The sequence below is a fragment of the Scylla paramamosain genome, chromosome 25, assembly GCF_035594125.1.
Source record: "Scylla paramamosain isolate STU-SP2022 chromosome 25, ASM3559412v1, whole genome shotgun sequence".
NCBI lineage: Eukaryota > Metazoa > Arthropoda > Malacostraca > Decapoda > Portunidae > Scylla > Scylla paramamosain.
In genome coordinates, this window is record NC_087175.1 from 16,951,604 (window position 1) to 16,965,892 (window position 14,289).

Consider the following 14,289-nt stretch of genomic DNA (forward strand, 5'->3'; position numbering starts at 1 on the left):
GTGTGTGTGTGTGTGTGTGTGTGTGTGTGTGTGTGTGTGTGTGTGTGTGTGTGTGTGTGTGTGTGTGTGTGTGTGTGTGTGTGTGTGTGTGTGTGTGTGTGTGTGTGTGTGTGTGTGTGTGTGTGTGTGTGTGTGTGTGTGTGTGTGTGTGTGTGTGTGTTGCAAACATGATACAGTGTGGTAAGAGGCAGATTTCTCGGTGTGAGTAACAGGGATAGAATAAGACTGATAGATATTGGGGTCTTTAAGTGGTATAACAGATATAACAATGGTGACATGGAATTCCGTGGGTTAGTAATCAGGATATAACAAGATAGATATACACAGACTGACAGACAGAAAGATCGATAAATAGATAAATAAATGTGATAGAGGCCTTTAAGTTGCAAAATTGATATAAAAAAAGGTTGGCATACAGGGGTTAGTAATAGAAAATCGAATAGAATAGAGAAATAAATCCCGAAACGTAAAAAAAAAGATAATATTTCACAGAGGTATATAAACAGAAGACAAATTTATGGAAAGGGAAAATAGTAAAAAAAAAAAAAGTAACCTAACGAAGGAAATAAACAAAGTACTTAGTGATCAGAAAATTATCAAACTAAATAAGGCTAGATTTTAAAACAGGTCGGAAGAAACTGGTTATCAAATAGTGGCAGATGAAAGGAACAGAAGGATTTATGTTAGGGTATTACAAGTAGACTGCCATGTGTTGACCTGATGACTTCTTGCAGCTTCCCTTATTTTCTTACGTCTTTATGATATGTCGAGACTCATACTGTATATATTTTTGCATTACATTTTCTTATTTAATTCATGTGTCTTCTTCTTCCTCCTCTTCTTGCTCCTCCTCTCCCCTCCTCCATCTCTTCCTCCTACTGGTAAAAGCAGCGACTTCGTGACTTACATAAAGGAGAGAGAGAGAGAGAGAGAGAGAGAGAGAGAGAGAGAGAGAGAGAGAGAGAGAGAGAGAGAGAGAGAGAGAGAGAGAGAGAGAGAGAGAGAGAGAGAGAGAGAGAGAGACTAGGTAACAAAGTACTGTCACTGCTGCTGCTGCTGCTGCTCCTCCTCCTCCTCCTCCTCCTCCTCCTCCTCCTCCTCCTCCTCCTCCTCCCGTGACTCGCCAGGCAGCACAACACGCCAAGATAAACAGCGGCAAGACGGACGCGCGGGAACAAGTGTTTCAGTCCACAAAAATATTTAAGCTGTCGACCAGGGATATTTATGGTCTTATTTCCCCACGCCATATTTTCCCCCCAGCCCAGCCCAGCACAGTGCAGGCATAGAGAGAGGGAGGGGGAGAGTAAGACTATAAGAGAGAGAGAGAGAGAGAGAGAGAGAGAGAGAGAGAGAGAGAGAGAGAGAGAGAGAGAGAGAGAGAGAGAGAGAGAGAGAGAGAGAGAGAGAGAGAGAGAGAGAGAGAGAGAGAGAGAGAATGTATTTATGTACATGAACGACGATTAGAGAGAGAGAGAGAGAGAGAGAGAGAGAGAGAGAGAGAGAGAGAGAGAGAGAGAGAGAGAGAGAGAGAGAGAGAGAGAGAGAGAGAGAGAGAGAGAGAGAGAGAGAGAATGTATTTAAGTACATGAACGACGATTAAGAGAGAGAGAGAGAGAGAGAGAGAGAGAGAGAGAGAGAGAGAGAGAGAGAGAGAGAGAGAGAGAGAGAGAGAGAGAGAGAGAGAGAGAGAGAGAGAGAGAGAGTGTGTGTGTGTGCTACCTACTTAGTACTTGCAATGTACGGTATTTGGGTTGCAGTAATGTGGTATTGTTCCCTTCCCTAGAATCCTCTCTCTCTCTCTCTCTCTCTCTCTCTCTCTCTCTCTCTCTCTCTCTCTCTCTCTCTCTCTCTCTCTCTCTCTCTCTCTCTCTCTCTCTCCTTTTCTCCTGTGACGTCAGTTGTCGTCAAAGAGGCTTGTTTTTTTCTTCTTGTTTTTTTGTGGTATCCTAATTCAATTTGCCATCACGAGTAACCCTGAGCAGCTTTTGTCATAGTTACCTTTCTCCCCTCACCCACACTACACTACCTCAGCCTTCAACGCCCCCACAACACAAGAAATTCAGTAGAAAATAAATAATAAATAAATAATATAAAACTTCTTCATAAAATAAGTTAAAATTATAAAAAAAATTCACACTTCTTTAGAAAACAAGAAATCTTAAGAGAAAAAATACGAATGAATAAAACTCCATAAATAAGCATAAACAAACATTTACAAGAACAGGAAACTAGACCTAAACAAACAATACGAGGCAACACACACACACACACACACACACACACACACACACACACACACACACACACACACACACACACACACACACACCCAGGAAACTATGCAAGCATGAGAACAATACCAAACAAGAGAGAATCTCCCCAAAAAAATATAAAACACACACACACGCACACACACACACACACACACACACACACACACACACAGAGAGAGAGAAAAATAAACACTGAAAACACAATACGAGGAAAGAAAACGAAGGAAAAAAATGAAACAAAACCCCACGACATGAACAGAACAGAAAAAAGTAGAGGGAAAAAAATAATGAAGAAAAGGTTGATTAAACACAATACATAATAAAGAAAAGTGGAACAAACCGATGAAAAAAAGTGAATACAAATAAGTAAATAAACAAATAAATTAATAAATAGATGAATAAAACAATCTGAACACAAAAATAAAATAAAAAGCTGAAATAGAAAAAAAAAATGAATCAGGAGATTAAACAAAAACTTGACATTGAATTGAATTAGAATAAATAAATAAGAAACGGAATCTGAACAAGACCTGAAAAAAATAGTAAATGAAAACCAAAACAATATTAAATTAGAAATAAATAGAAAAAAACAGCATTCTAAACAGAAAATCAAATAAAGAAAAAAATAAAATAAAACACAATATCAAGTAAAAAAGATAAATAACATAGAATTAATAAAAAAAAATACAGAAATCATAAAAATAAATGAGAACACACAATACGCAAGGGAAGGGAAGAGAAAAGTGGTGATAAATGAGGCAAGGAAGGAAGACAGAAAGGCAGGTAAGGATCAGCGCACCAGTAAACAAAAAGAGGAAGCAAACAGGAAACAAACAGCAAACATACACGCACAAAACGAACGCTATTTATTGTTTCCAGTCTCGCCACTTCGAAATATAACCTTTGTCCATTTTCCTTCATCTTGTATTTACGTGCATTTTCCTCTTCCTCTTTCTTCTTCTTCGTCATTTATTATTTTTCGTTTTATTATCTAATATATTTCCTTTTATCTTGTGCTTGTTTTTTTCTTTTAATTTCCTCGTGTTTTTTTTTTTTTCATTATTCGTTACTTTGTTACTTTTATTTGTTCATCATTGCATTGTTTCATTTATTTCTCGATCTTTTTGTTTACTTACGTCTTACTGTCGTCCTCCATTATTCATTACTACGTTTTCGTTCCTCTCATTCATTATCATCTCATTAATTCTCTTAATTAGTCATTACCTTGCATTTGTTCTTATTTTTCGCTGTAATGTTATTTTTTTCTCTCACCTTCCATTCTCTTCTTCATTCTTCGACATTTATCGCTTTTAGTCTTATATATATATATTTTTTATTTTCACCTCACTTTTTTTTCTTCATTATTAATAATTTTATCTTTGTATCGCTATTTTTTTTCGCTGCCTTATATCCTCCTTCCTTCATTATTCATTCTATACCGCTGCAACACTAGTAATTCATTCTTTCATTTTCTCTTAAACACACACACACACACACACACACACACACACACACACACACACTAACCTCGCTTTACTTACGCACTAATATATTTAAATTGAATACATTTTTTCGCTTATTTTGTTTTTTTTATTTTTTTTCTTGCTGATATGTCTATTTAATTGCTTCATATTTCCTGTTTGCTCTATTTTATTTTCTTACGTTTTCAAACACACACACACACACACACACACACACACACACACACACACACACACACACACACACACACACACACACACACACACACACACACACACACACACACACGTCTCCACTGACCCATGTGTTGAGTGTTTGCAGAAATGACGGTAATTATTATGGTGTTTTGAGCTCGTTCATTCTGTCCCTGTTTATTGCGCAAAGCCTCTCTCTCTCTCTCTCTCTCTCTCTCTCTCTCTCTCTCTCTCTCTCTCTCTCTCTCTCTCTCTCTCTCTCTCTCTCTCTCTCTCTCTCTCGCTCTCTCTGTGTGTGTGTGTGTGTGTGTGTGTGTGTGTGTGTGTGTGTGTGTGTGTGTGTGTGTGTGTGTGTGTGTGTGTGTGTGTGTGTGTGTGTGTGTGTGTGTGTGTGTGTGTGTGTGTGTGTGTGTGTGTGTGTGTGTGTTCAAGAAATTAAAAATAGAAGTGGCAAATAGAAAATGAGAGCAATTCATAGAAAACTTAACAAAAAACAAGACATGCAGTAAAAAGATTTGTGCAAAAAAATAGCCAAATTTCAAGTACCTGTATAAGTACATAAGTGAAATTACTAATTGTCAGTGTGTGTGTGTGTGTGTGTGTGTGTGTGTGTGTGTGTGTGTGTGTGTGTGTGTGTGTGTGTGTGTGTGTGTGTGTGTGTGTGTGTGTGCCATTTCATTGTTTCTATAAGTGAAATTATTCATTGTCAGTGTGTGTGTGTGTGTGTGTGTGTGTGTGTGTGTGTGTGTGTGTGTGTGTGTGTGTGTGTGTGTGTGTGTGTGTGTGTGTGTGTGTGTGTGTGTGTGTGTGTGTGTGTGTGTGCGCGCGCGCGCGCGCGCCATTTCATTGTTTCTATACATACACTATTCTCTAACAGTTAGGTTCCCAGTGTTGCATTATACTGTGTTGTATTGTATTGTGCTGTGCTATGCTGTGCTAACCAGTCTGTGTTTCGTTGTGTTTCGTTGTGTTGCAGTGTGTTGTGTTTTGCTGTGGTAACCATATGTGTCGTTGTGCTGTAATGTGTTGCTTTGTATTGTGCTGTGTTGTAGTGCGTGTTGGTGAGTGGCTTCTTCACTGTTGCAGGATGCGGGGCCAGCACCAGCGATTCAGAGTGCGGCCTCAGAGCGTGGAAGTGCGGGAAGGAGAGGACGTGTTTCTGGAGTGCATCGTGGAGCACCAGCAGGGCAAGGCACAGTGGACCAAGGATGGCTTCGCACTGGGTGAGTACTAAAGGGACATGGGAATAGTGTGAAGGGGGGAAACTATTAATTCTACATATCCGCAAGCTCAAAATCCTTCAGTCACTTAGTGTGTCGTGTTTCGCTGAGTGTGTTGCAGAGGTTTTCACTGAGTGACGAGAAAATGCTATCCCTCTTAACATATTCGCAAGTAAATGTTATCTTTCTTGAATAAAATGTTGGAGGGAGTGAAACTATCAACCTAACATTTTCACCAGCTAAAAGTCTTCTCCAGTCACTTGGCTAGCTTCGTTGGTTCTCATATATTGCAAAGGTTTTCAATGAGTGGCGAGTAATTCTTATCCTTCATGAAAGACATGATGGAGTGCGTGGCTTAGCCTCCTTATCTACCTTGGCACACACGCGCACACCCCCCCCCCACCCCAACGCACACACACACACACACACACACACACACACACACACACACACACACACACACACACACACACACACACACATTCAATTACCCAAGGATACATTACTAATCATTATAAGCTTAAGCAATTCCAAGAAATATCACATAAATCCTATATATAATGTAAGTTAATCTAACCCAAACTATTATAAGAGACTGAAAATTATATCAGAAGACTTTACTAATATATATATATATATATATATATATATATATATATATATATATATATATATATATATATATATATATATATATATATATATATATATATATAAACAAACAAAATTTTCCAGATTAACACACACACACACACACACACACACACACACACACACACACACACACACACACACACACACACACACACACACGGCCAGCATTCCGGTAATCTCCGTTAATGAAAACCCCACAACCTCGTGGCGACAGGTGAAATCCATTATGAGTGTGTTTATGGCAGTGTTTCGTTATACTTACTGGGGGAAGATTATTAATTTTATTCACTATCTTCACCACTCCTTCCTTCACTACCAGCGGTGTGTGTGTGTGTAAGTGTGTGTAAGTGTGTGTGTGTGTGTGTGTGTGTGTGTGTGTGTGTGTGTGTGTGTGTGTGTGTGTGTGTGTTTATGTGTGTGCGTGCGTGCGTGTGTGCGCGACTGCAGTCTTTTAGTATTTAATCTCAAATCTCTCTCTCTCTCTCTCTCTCTCTCTCTCTCTCTCTCTCTCTCTCTCTCTCTCTCTCTCTCTCTCTCTCTCTCTCTCTCTCTCCTTTCTTCACACTTTTTTCCTTCCTTCACACTTACCGTTCTACCACACATTATCTCTAAGTCCTTCAAGTTATTTCACTTCCTTTATGTTTTCCTTTTACTTCCTACTTCCCTTCACGTTAACTTTCCTTCACTCCATTTGTACTTCTTTTACCCCCTCTCTCTCTCTCTCTCTCTCTCTCTCTCTCTCTCTCTCTCTCTCTCTCTCTCTCTCTCTCTCTCTCTCTCTCTCTCTCTCTCTCTCAAGGTCAGCTACCAAGCGTGTCCTATTAAAGCATTCCCTGCTTTCCTGACTTCACCGTGCCACTTGCACCAAACTCGTTACTTACTTATTTTACTCATTTATTTATTTATCTCTTTACGTCAGAATGTTTTATCGGCAATAATATCAGTGCGAGGCTGTGACAGGGCCAGTCGGATATAATTACATTTCCGCTGCTGCATGATAATTATTTCAATGTATCCTGGAGAAAAAATATACGATATTTTTATTTATTTATTTTTTTTTTTGAGGGGGAGGGGTTGGGTAATAAACGTGCAAGACGAGATTCGTTGCGTGTGTTGAGAGGTGAAGTGAGATGAGGCGAGGTGCAGGCGTTGCTCGGGGTATTGAGTGGGAGGTAAAGTTGAACTACTGAGCAGCACAGGTAAGATAGAGAAGAGAAGGAGAGGAAGATAAAAGTTAATAGACAAGATCTGCATGAAGACCCTCAGAACTTTGGTGAAAGACAAGTGTATGGGCGTGGTGGTGGAAGCTGAATTAATAGCCCCATGAAAGAAAAAAAAAAGTCATATAGGCAAAACGTAAGGATAAATAGGAAGATAGATGGATAGATGGACTGTGATGAAATGATTTTTGGTGTGGTGACAATCTTGACGCTACATACATACATACTCATACATACTTATAAACTTAGCAGGCAGATATCTCCGCTTTGTTCTTGATGTTCTCACTCCCCCATGAATTTTTTTTTTAAATCTGCCTTTTACGTAAGCTACAGTTGGCTATAGGCGTGACGTAAACAAGCTTCACTGGCAGAAGTAAATATGTAAGTGAACCTTTCGCTCCCCGTGAGGCTTCCCCCTTCATACCCGCGCCAGGAAGGTCTCGAGGCAAAATGGAACAAAAGAGAAGTACAAAACAATAGACAAGCCGTTTTAAATACTGTGTCAAAAGGAGAAAGAGAGAGAAAAATAAAAAAAATAAAAAATCAAGGGGTTATATGTCAAAGCTTGTCCCGGGGATATAAGGAACGGCTGGGAGAGAGAGAGAGAGAGAGAGAGAGAGAGAGAGAGAGAGAGAGAGAGAGAGAGAGAGAGAGAGAGAGAGAGAGAGAGAGAGAGAGAGAGAGAGAGAGAGAGAGAGAGAGAGAGAGAGAGAGAGAGAGAGAGAGAGAGAGAGAGAGAGAGAGAGAGAGAGACGCACACACACACATATATATATATACTAAGACATTTTACTATTATTACTATCACAGAGAGAGAGTGAAGTGGAGTGGGAAAGAGGGAAGAAAGGAGGGACAGACGCAGGAGGGATGGAGGAAGGGGAGACGGGAAAGGAGAAAAGTTTGTAGATGACTGACAGAACCGAAGGGAAGGATGGAAGGGAGACGGAAGGAAGCAAGGGAGACGGAAGGGTATAGGGAAGGAATGCGATGTAGGAGAGGAGCAGTGAGGGTGGAAGGAGCGAAGGACACACGGAGACGGAAGAATAATGTTGGGAAGGCGACTGATGTAAGAAGAGGGAAGCACAGAGGGAGGCAAGGAACGCGGCGAATAAAGGAAAGAGGGAAGCGAGGGAAAGGCTGGAGAGGTAAAAGATCTTAATGGGAAATCACTACCAGGTTTTTCCTCTCTTAATCTCAGGAAAAAAATGTTCAATGTAAGATGTGAATAATTATGGATGACCTAACCTAATTTAACTTTGCCTAACCTAGACCAACGAAACCTCACCTAGCCTAACCCATCCAACCAAACTTAACCTTACCTAACATGACGAAGCTTTACCTAACCTAAATCTCACCTAAACCAACAGGACAATAAAGAAACTGTCAACCAGTAGATATAGAGAAATATTAATAAAAAAAAAAGACACAGGAAAAGTCGAGCACGAGATATCTGTAGTGTGAATAATCAGGCAAACTTGTACATTTCAGTGTAATAACTCGTCACTGCCGTGTTGTGCAAACCTTCCGGTGAAAGTATTTTCAGTTAATACTCAGACAGCAATTACACACACGCATGGTGGAATCTTTTTTTTACGATTCTGACGCGACGAGGTTGTAAACACTGTCCATTGGCATTCAGTTATCGCTTCCGCTCGATTCTCCGCAACACTGCGTGAATATTAAGTCAGCGTGTTCTCTCCGCACCTGACAGGCGTTGTGCATCACCCGTGGAGAAGAGAAGCTCATTTAGTGAACGCAACTGAGTTTTTCGTGAATCCTCAGGAAAACAGACACGTTAATGTTCTTATGTAGGGTAGAGAACAATGTCATTATGTGAAGGGGCAGAGGTAAACCAGTGTATGCTATCGGGCAGGATTGGAGTTGATTAACGAAGGGAACGGTCTCACTATGAAGGCGCAGGGATATATCAGGGTATGGTGTTCGGCCTTGCTATGGAATTATGTGGCCAGATGTGCTATGCCTAAGCTAATATCTTTTTCCACCACAGGCCGACGGTGCTGAGTGTGAATGATGTGTGTATGAGTGTGTGGTGCTTTGTCTGGGCCACCCCTTGTGGGACCGGCAGCCTGGTGCAGAGATATATAGATAGACAGAGGATAAACTAAACACGTAAATGTGATAAGAGGGGCACTGATATTTTCTCAGAATAATGGGGACTAAAAAGCAGTGAGACAAAAGAAGAACGGAAGACTTCCAAAAAATTTGGAGGACTAAAAAGTATGAGTAGAATGACTCTATTCTCTCTTTTTAGTTTCCAAAACTCGCTGGAAGACTTTGCTTTTTTTAACAAGTTTTCGCTTTAATTACTGAAGGCGGGTCAAATTTTCTATACCAGGAGTAAGGGAATTCTTTTTTTTTTTGAGGTTATTACTCCAGTATCACTATGTGGCCTGTGCACTGAGATCAACCAAATGACAACCACAACACGAGTAAAAAAAACTTCGTGAGCACGTAGAAATTAAATAACAATGAAAGAAAAAAAAATACAAGGAGAACTGAGGTACAAAGTATCTTAATATAAAACAATAAATAGTTTCCTATCCCGTATATAAAATTTAAAAAAAATGATAAAATAATACGAGGAGGATTAGAGTACAAAGTATCTAAATATAAAACAAACAGTTCCCGCTATCTCTCTCTCTCTCTCTCTCTCTCTCTCTCTCTCTCTCTCTCTCTCTCTCTCTCTCTCTCTCTCTCTCTCTCGGTGACACTCGACAAACTCAACACGTGGACACGGAGAGCAGGTAAATAAACGTAAACTGTTGTGTGTGTGTGAGTGTTTGTGTTGATATTCGGCAAGCTAAACGAAACTAAATGCTCTGCCTCCAACAACATTTACACACGCACGCACGCACGCACGCACGCACACGCACGCACTCACACACACACACACACACACACACACACACACACACACACACACACACACACACACACACACACACACACACACACACACACACAAAAAAAAAAAAAAAAAAAAAAAAACTTCTGTGGATTATCACCAACTGGATGGAATTTACAGAATGTTTCCCGACTCGCAAACCGCTTAAAAATGGAAGCGCCACATACATACATATATTTTGTTCCGTCCTAAACTCCACTTAAAAAAAAAAAAAGATAAATAAATAAAAAAAGTAGAGGAGAGAGAGAGAGAGAGAGAGAGAGAGAGAGAGAGAGAGAGAGAGAGAGAGAGAGAGAGAGAGAGAGAGAGAGAGAGAGAGAGAGAGAGAGAGAGGTACTGCATACTATACAAACTCACAAATAACCAAAGCATTGAATGAAATAAAATAAACGAATAAAAGCAAATTGGGAAAGAGAGAGATAGAGAACAAGAAAGAGAAACGCGTGGCAGTTTGATTGTTTTCAATTAACAGATGGGACGAGAGGAAGGAATGATGCAAGGAACAAAGAGAAAAAAGAATAAATGCAGATGAAAAATGTGAGTAAGAAATACAGAAAGAGCAGATGGAGGAATAAAAACAAAGGGGGTAGCAAAGAATGATGCGTGGAACGAGGGGAAGAAAATAAATATAGGGAGGAAATATGTCGTAGGAATAAGGAAAGGTGAAGATGACAGAGGAGGAAGAGATGGAGGAAGAGGAAGAGGAGGAGAGGGAGGATAACCAATACACCATCAATAACGAAAGGAGTAATAGGAATAGAGAAAAAAGAGAAACTAAAAATGAAGAAGAAGAAGAAGAAGAAGAAGAAGAAGAAGAAGAAGAAGAAGAAGAAGAAGAAGAAGAAGAAGAAGAAGAAGAAGAAGAAGAAGAAGAAGAAGAAGAAGAAGAAGAAGAAGAAGAAGAAGAAGAAGAAGAAGAAGAAGAAGAAGAAGAAGAAGAAGAAGAAGAAGAAGAAGAAGAAGAAGAAGAAGAAGAAGAAGAAGAAGAAGAAGAAGAAGAAGAAGAAGAAGAAGAAGAAGAAGAAGAAGAAGAAGAAGAAGAAGAAGAAGAAGAAGAAGAAGAAGAAGAAGAAGAAGAAGAAGAAGAAGAAGAAGAAGAAGAAGAAGAAGAAGAAGAAGAAGAAGAAGAAGAAGAAGAAGAAGAAGAAGAAGAAGAAGAAGAAGAAGAAGAAGAAGAAGAAGAAGAAGAAGAAGAAGAAGAAGAAGAAGAAGAAGAAGAAGAAGAAGAAGAAGAAGAAGAAGAAGAAGAAGAAGAAGAAGAAGAAGAAGAAGAAGAAGAAGAAGAAGAAGAAGAAGAAGAAGAAGAATATTACAATAACGAAGACGGCAGAGGTCGTCTACGAATACAACAACAAAATTTTTCCTTCCCTTTACTTTACAACAAGCTGCCCGTGTCCCAGAAATAGTATTATTATTAACATTACCAATTCCATCACAAGCTTTCTCCGGGCCAGACAGCTTTCTCCCACCCATTTTATTCCTTCCGCATCCTTTCACTTCTATATTTTACACACTCTTCCCTCACCACTTCCCCTTCTGTCCCCTTCTCTCCCTCACCTCACCACCTCCTCTCCTTTCCTTCACCCCATCATTCTCTCTCTACTTCCCCGTCATTATCTCCCATTCTTTCCCGTCCTCTCACCTTGCCCTTCATCTCGTTTTCTTTCCCCTCTTCTCTCCTTCCTCCTCACTACCCTCCCTTCTTCTCCTCTCTCCTTTCCCTCACCACCTTCTTTTCTTTTCCCACTTCTTCCCTCCTCTCCCCAAACCACACTCCGTTACCTTAAGAGAGATAATTTTCCTAAGAGAACGATGCACCTCCTTCTCCTCCTCTTCCTCCTCCTCCTCCTCATATAAGTGTTCGCCTCCTCCGCAAGAGTTTCTTTCTTAACTCCGAAGCTTCGAAGATTTTACAGCCAATCCCGTGTTGAAGCTGATGTGAAGCCTCATTTTGCAGCGAAACTATGATCACGCCTCCTCATGCTTCCTCCTCTTTCCCTCCTCGTCCTCCTCCGCTTCCTCATGCTTTCTCTTCTTCCCCTCCTCCTCCTCCTCCTTCTCTTCCTCCTCCTCTTCATCCATCACTCTCTATTCCTCTTATTTTCTTCTTCCGTTTCCCTGATTTTTTCAATTCCATCGTCACTTTTTTTTTCTTCCCTCACTTCATCCAGTCCTTCGTTATTACCTACTTAAATCTCTCTCTCTCTCTCTCTCTCTCTCTCTCTCTCTCTCTCTCTCTCTCTCTCTCTCTCTCTCTCTCTCTCTCTCCGCATGTGCCAGTTTTACTGCATGTACCAGTTTTACATCACAATGAAAGAATTACTCTTTCATGAACTTTTTTTTTTCACTTTAAATTCAAACTTTCTCCTTAGACACAAGAACTCACAGCAGTAGTGTAGCAATACAACGTTACGTACGAGCCGTGGGTTGTTTGACTGACTGTCTGACTGACTGTGACTGACTGATTAAATGAGTTTGTTTGAGGGGTCGTAATGACGCTATATGGTATCCTACGTCATTTTTTTTAACCATTATTATTATTAGACCATTATAGATAAATTGACTGATTATAATTTAGGATGTTGTGCCATTCAGGTGTTACTTATGTCTACATGTTAAGAACAGTATATAAATTTATTTATATATTATTGTATGCTTGACTAATTAGAGACGACGTAAAAAAATAAATCATAAAGCATCACACTTCAAAAAACATTATATAATAATAAAAAAAATAAATAGAAGATAAGATACTCTTTTCTGCACATCCCACCGCTGCCACCACTTATAAGGCGCTAAGATCTGGGCGGCGCACGTGACGCGTTCCTCAAGTTTCCAAGTGGGAACTTAAGCTAGGTAGGTAAGAGTTCTCCGCGTCGCACATTAGGCTGCTAAGTCCGTGGCACTTCCTGGAGCTTGATTGGTTTGTCGTGAGCAGGAGGAAGAGCGGCCAGCAGCGTGGGAGGCAGGAGCGTAGGTCGTAGCGGGTGACTTTGCACTCTTCAGGGAAATGAGTCCCAGTAATGATGTCCCAAGAGTTATTGGTGGAGGTAATCCCCACCACACAGGACCCCCAGTGTGACTCTGAGCGTGGGACGAGGTCTGGCTCACACACACTTACTTCATAATATTGCCTCTTCTGTGCCACCCTGCTTAGCCTGAGCAAGTGTTCGGCCGCTGTGTAATGCTGATATATTTTTGATGCCTCGCCTTGTAACTTCATAGAAACACTGATCTGAGGGTGGAATGGTTTGGTTGCATGGATTGAACCTCTGTCAGTATTGCGAACGTATGTAGACGCTAAATGATTTTGGAGCCACATTACTTAACTGTTTTTTTATTTATCTATTTACTTTTTTTTATTACTATTTTTTTTGGGGGGGGGGTGGAAACTAGTGTATTTATGCAAAAAATTATGAAATGTGAAGAGGGAGTAGCATTGGTGCATCTGCTGTTTGTGCCATCTGGTCATCCTCTGACCTGTGGTGGCTCAGGGTGACGTGCTGATGGACAGCACCCTAGAGAGGTGGTGGAGGCAAGACAATAAAAAAAAAAAAAAAAAAAAGGGGCGAGCCTTGTACCATGATTACGCTTCACCTCAGCCGTTTTGCTTTCTATGCATGTTATTCTGCATTTACATTTACATCTGCATTTAGGTTAAGAAATAGATTTTTTTTTTTATTTAGGATGGGAACCGGCTAAGACCAACAAACATCCAATAAAAAAAAAAAAAAGGCCCACTGAGATGGTGGTCACCGAATAGGGTCCACAGTGGTAATCAAGAATTGAAGTACAAGCGTCTTGAAACCTCCCTCTTGAAGGAGTTCAAGTCATAGGAAGGTGGAAATACAGAAGCATTCAGGGAATTCCAGAGTTTACCAGAGAAAAGGATGAATGATTGAGAATACTGATTAGGATTACTGGTAGGGAGCATGACGTAGTCAGATGATGGAGGAGAGGGAGGAACAAGTCCTGAATCGTCAAAGGTAGAGTTTTTAGCAAAGGTTTGAGAGAAGAGTTCAGCTTTAGAGATAGATATAATAACAGTGGTGTCATCTGGTTGAAATAAAGGAGGGAAAAAAGAAGCAAAGTTATTGGAGATGTTTTTGGCTAGGTGCCAGAAATCATGAGGGGAGTTGTATCTTGAAAGACTTTAACACTTTGTTAATGAAGGAGTTTTTGGTTAGTTGGAGAAAGCCTTGGCATGGATCTGGGCAGAATTATAAAGTACATGAGATTCTAGTGATGGAAGGCTCAAGTACCTTTTTGTGGCCCACCTCTCTATCATGTACATGACGAAAACAGGTTGTGTTAAACCAA

The 14,289-nt window shown here is 40.3% G+C and overlaps 1 protein-coding gene across 1 annotated transcript in view; it reads left to right on the top strand.

Moving 5' to 3' along the window:
* Positions 1-4,922: 4,922 nt before the first annotated feature.
* The window catches only part of LOC135113238 (nephrin-like), a 98,684-nt gene continuing 89,317 nt past the window's right edge, over positions 4,923-14,289 (top strand). The window contains exon 1 of the mRNA XM_064028424.1: positions 4,923-5,172. Within this exon, the coding sequence (XP_063884494.1) occupies positions 4,953-5,172 (220 nt within the window). The 5' untranslated portion in view covers positions 4,923-4,952. The remainder of the gene's footprint in view (positions 5,173-14,289) is intronic.